Source organism: Apaloderma vittatum, unplaced genomic scaffold, assembly GCF_000703405.1.
Source record: "Apaloderma vittatum isolate BGI_N311 unplaced genomic scaffold, ASM70340v1 scaffold11701, whole genome shotgun sequence".
NCBI lineage: Eukaryota > Metazoa > Chordata > Aves > Trogoniformes > Trogonidae > Apaloderma > Apaloderma vittatum.
Window position 1 is genome coordinate 63,016 of NW_009700830.1, and position 3,589 is coordinate 66,604.

Below are 3,589 nucleotides of genomic sequence, written 5' to 3' on the forward strand. Positions count from 1 at the left end.
GGAAAGACTGTTTCTGAAAGACTGGATTTTAGCAGCATTGGATTGGGTTCTAAATGCACAGAGAATGGATTTCATTTAGGAAAAATGAAATTATTTCCCAGGTTTTAGATTACATCTGATACCTTTTCTTTCTTTTTATAATTAAGTCATCTTTCATTCCCATCATTTCAGTTTACTCTAGTTTGTATGTATTCATTTCCTTATATTATATCTAAATAATCTGTGTATAGCCATCTTGTGCCAAAAAACTTCATGACATATCATATTTTCATGTAAGAAATCTCACTACACTGTTTTTCCAAGTCAGGTGCTTAAATCAGCATTTAAGTTGGGTCTAGTCAAAAGGCAACTGTTCTAGTGAATTAGTTTTAGCAGTTTAATCTCTAAGGAAACATATTTCTTCTTATGTTTATATTTAATATTAAAGTTACAATTCTCAAGCTGAAGATGCACAAGCAAATGTATATTTCTTCCATACTATTTGTAAAACAAACAAGTAAGCACACAAACAAAACCCAACCCAAACAATCCCCCAACAAAAGGCTAAGGTATTGGAAATTGCAAAATAAGAATGGAAAGTGGAATATCTACACTTGTTGGGTTTTTTTAACTATAAGAACTACAGAAGATGTAGCTGATTTTAAACTTACTGATCCATTTCGTCTTTGATTTCACCTTCAGAGTCAGAAGAAGACACTCCTATGAAAAAGCAAAAAACGCCACTTAGCAGAGGGCTTTTTGGAGAAGTTTATCTGTAAATGACACAAACCTTCATTTGATTTTCCTCTAGAGCATTCTGCGGATATACATGATATAGCTGTGATAAACGCAAAGTTCACATTGCGGTGGAAGTGAACCAGTGTTGCATACTGTGTAAGGTGCAGAACTGGTGTTGGCATAAGGCAGATTTAGGATGAGATGTGACTGAAATGAGAAAAAAAAAGCATCCAAGAGTGGAAGCTTACCTGGCTCTTCTTCAGGATCTCTTTAAGATGCCACTGGGATGGTTTAGCCTGTAATTACTATTGTGAATCAAGTAAGAGGTTTTCTTCTCAGGCATCTGATTCTACCATTTTTTAAGAAAAAAGGCAGGGGAAAAAGAGAGACACCTGGAATCATAGCTGTTATTCTTAAACTTGTGCCTTGTAGCACAGTTTGGAGAAGATAGTAGCTCTGTTTACTAACAGCTGTCTTGCTGAGACGTTTTACGCTTCTGATTCAGCCTTCACTGCATTGAGAATCTGCGTTTTCTCCACAGTTCCTGCCAATGAGCTTCTCCATCAGCTGCAGCTTCCACCCACCATCCACAGAGTTCGATAAAAGAAGGCCTTGGCCCCAGTTTCGAGAACTAGTAAATCCCTGCCAAGCGCAGACATGTCCCAGTAGTGTCAGGGGCAGGGCAGATACTAAAAAAGGATTTGTCCTTTCGCTGGCAGATTAGAGATGCCAAAGAGGAGTAACAGTAGAGCAAAATTAACCTCGTTTTAAGGAGGGTAGCTGCTCTAATTTATGAATGGTACCACTGTTTTCAGTGACAGTAATTGCATCTGTGGTGCAAGTAAAATATCATTTTGGTTACGAGGTCCCAGTAATGGATTAGGATGAAGCTATGCTATGTTTCAGACTGTAGAGAAAAGGGATTTATAAGAATTAGCCACCAAGTTGAGGTTCTTATATTTCTGCAGAGTACCACGGATGAAAAATGTGAAATAGCATCAGAACCTGAATATTTCTAGACTTCAGTCCTGCAGTGAGATACACAAAATCTCTGGGAAACAACACAAATTATATGTGAAGGCAGTCACTTGTCCGATGGGGACTACACAGAGAGATTGCAAATATGTTAATAATGACAAAAAGCGTTGACTTCCTGCTGTGTATTTTTTTTGTGAGGAATCTATTTTACAGTTAACGTACAAAATACACAATTGTATCTTAACCCTGCGTGGCTGCTTTCGACAACCGATTTCTGCAACAATTCTAACATTACCTTCTATATAAATCTCTGCAGAAGTGGAGTCTGTTCCATAGATGTTTGAAGCAAAGCACGAGTAACGTCCTGTATCCTCCTCAAAAGCTTCAACAATAACCAGTGAGTGCTGATCACCTGTCTGGATAATTTGAATGTCTGGTGAGTTTTCAAGCTCCTTCCCTTCACAGTACCACCTGCAAGGCAAAAAACCATTGTTTATCGATGCAAACAACTTGACAGTTAGAGTGGCCATATTCAAAGCCTTTCTGTTGATAAAATGGGTGGGTTTTAACCTGAAGGTCCTGACAGGGTACTGCAGGCAAATGCTGAATCAACAGTCATAGGAGTAAAATATTGATGATATTTGTAATATTCAATTACAGTAAGTAACAGATCTCCTTTCTTTGCAGTATTTAAGCACACCAGCAAACTAGTTCATGTAAGTGACTCTAGCACATATTTTTCTTGATGTACTGATTTCAGTAGTGGAGTAGAAGAGCCCTGAATTTGCAACACTGTCAATCCAGCTCTGGAGGGAAAAGCAGGCCTGGTTGCTATTGTTTGTAAATATGGGAAAGGCAGCACAGAGAGAAAAAAGCCAATGGGTTTGCAGAACCAGATTCAAATTCCCTAAGACAGTCTAGATTTTATAGAGAAGGCTGAAGTACCACATATAGGGATCCAGAGTAAAATGTTTCTAAATACTGTAGCTAAATTTGAAAAGCCAAACTAAGGTGCATTCATCTTCACTGTAACTTTTTTTGCATAAATAGAGATAGATATAAAGCTACACAAAGATATTTGTATTTTCTGTTTACTGCTGTTGTCTTAACTATGTAGGGTTGATTAAGTCTTTTGTGCATGTGTGGATGGGGGCTGTCATATTGATAACATTTTTTATTCAACTGATGTTTTAAAATGAATGATTGTGTCATCCATTTTTAAATGGTAGCTTGGTAAAAGTACCTGCTGGCTTTTGAGTGCCTACAAATGCTATCAGAGCAATGGCAAATGTATTTACTATTATATATTACAGCAAATAAGATTAGTTGTGCAAAGGATAATAATAGATTTTTGAATAATAAATTGAAATAATTCATATTTCCTGGCTCATACTAGAAGCTGCTTCAATATATTTCCATCTCAGATAGTTTAAGAAAACATTAATAAATATATTACTTTAAACATTCAGTTGTATTCACTCTTGAAAGCAGAACTTCTTTGCTACAAATTGAGCATAAAGAAACTCCCAAATTAATATCTTGGAAAAAAATTAAATTATTGAGACAGTTCACACTACTGGAAAACCAGAACCTAGTAGAAGTATAATGTAGAATTGAAAAAGGAGCCTCGAATTGACCGTGAGGTATGAAGGAGTACAGATCTGGAACATGGCTAAGAAGTAAACCATGCACTATTTGTGCACCGCCAGTCTTGGCCGTCTGACACGACTTTCTTAAAGTAGACAGGGTATTCCCTGGTCCACTTCGAGTCGCACGTCGGTGTCATCTGTAGCTGTACAGCCAGCTGACCTGAATGTACAGCTTGGAAAGTGGGCAGCTCTGCCTGCACTGAGGGAAGCTCCCACGCTGCAGGGTAAATCATAACGCTGAACGC

The 3,589-nt window shown here is 37.6% G+C and overlaps 1 protein-coding gene across 1 annotated transcript in view; it reads right to left on the bottom strand.

Annotated features, from left to right (window-relative positions):
* Nucleotides 1-2,166, bottom strand: part of MYPN (myopalladin) — a gene marked incomplete at its 5' end in the record, with an annotated part of 28,624 nt that extends 26,458 nt beyond the window's left edge. Inside the window, 2 exons of the mRNA XM_009878890.1 lie at nucleotides 651-699; nucleotides 1,991-2,166. Coding sequence (XP_009877192.1) covers nucleotides 651-699; nucleotides 1,991-2,166 — 225 coding nt within the window. The remainder of the gene's footprint in view (nucleotides 1-650; nucleotides 700-1,990) is intronic.
* Nucleotides 2,167-3,589: the final 1,423 nt, after the last annotated feature.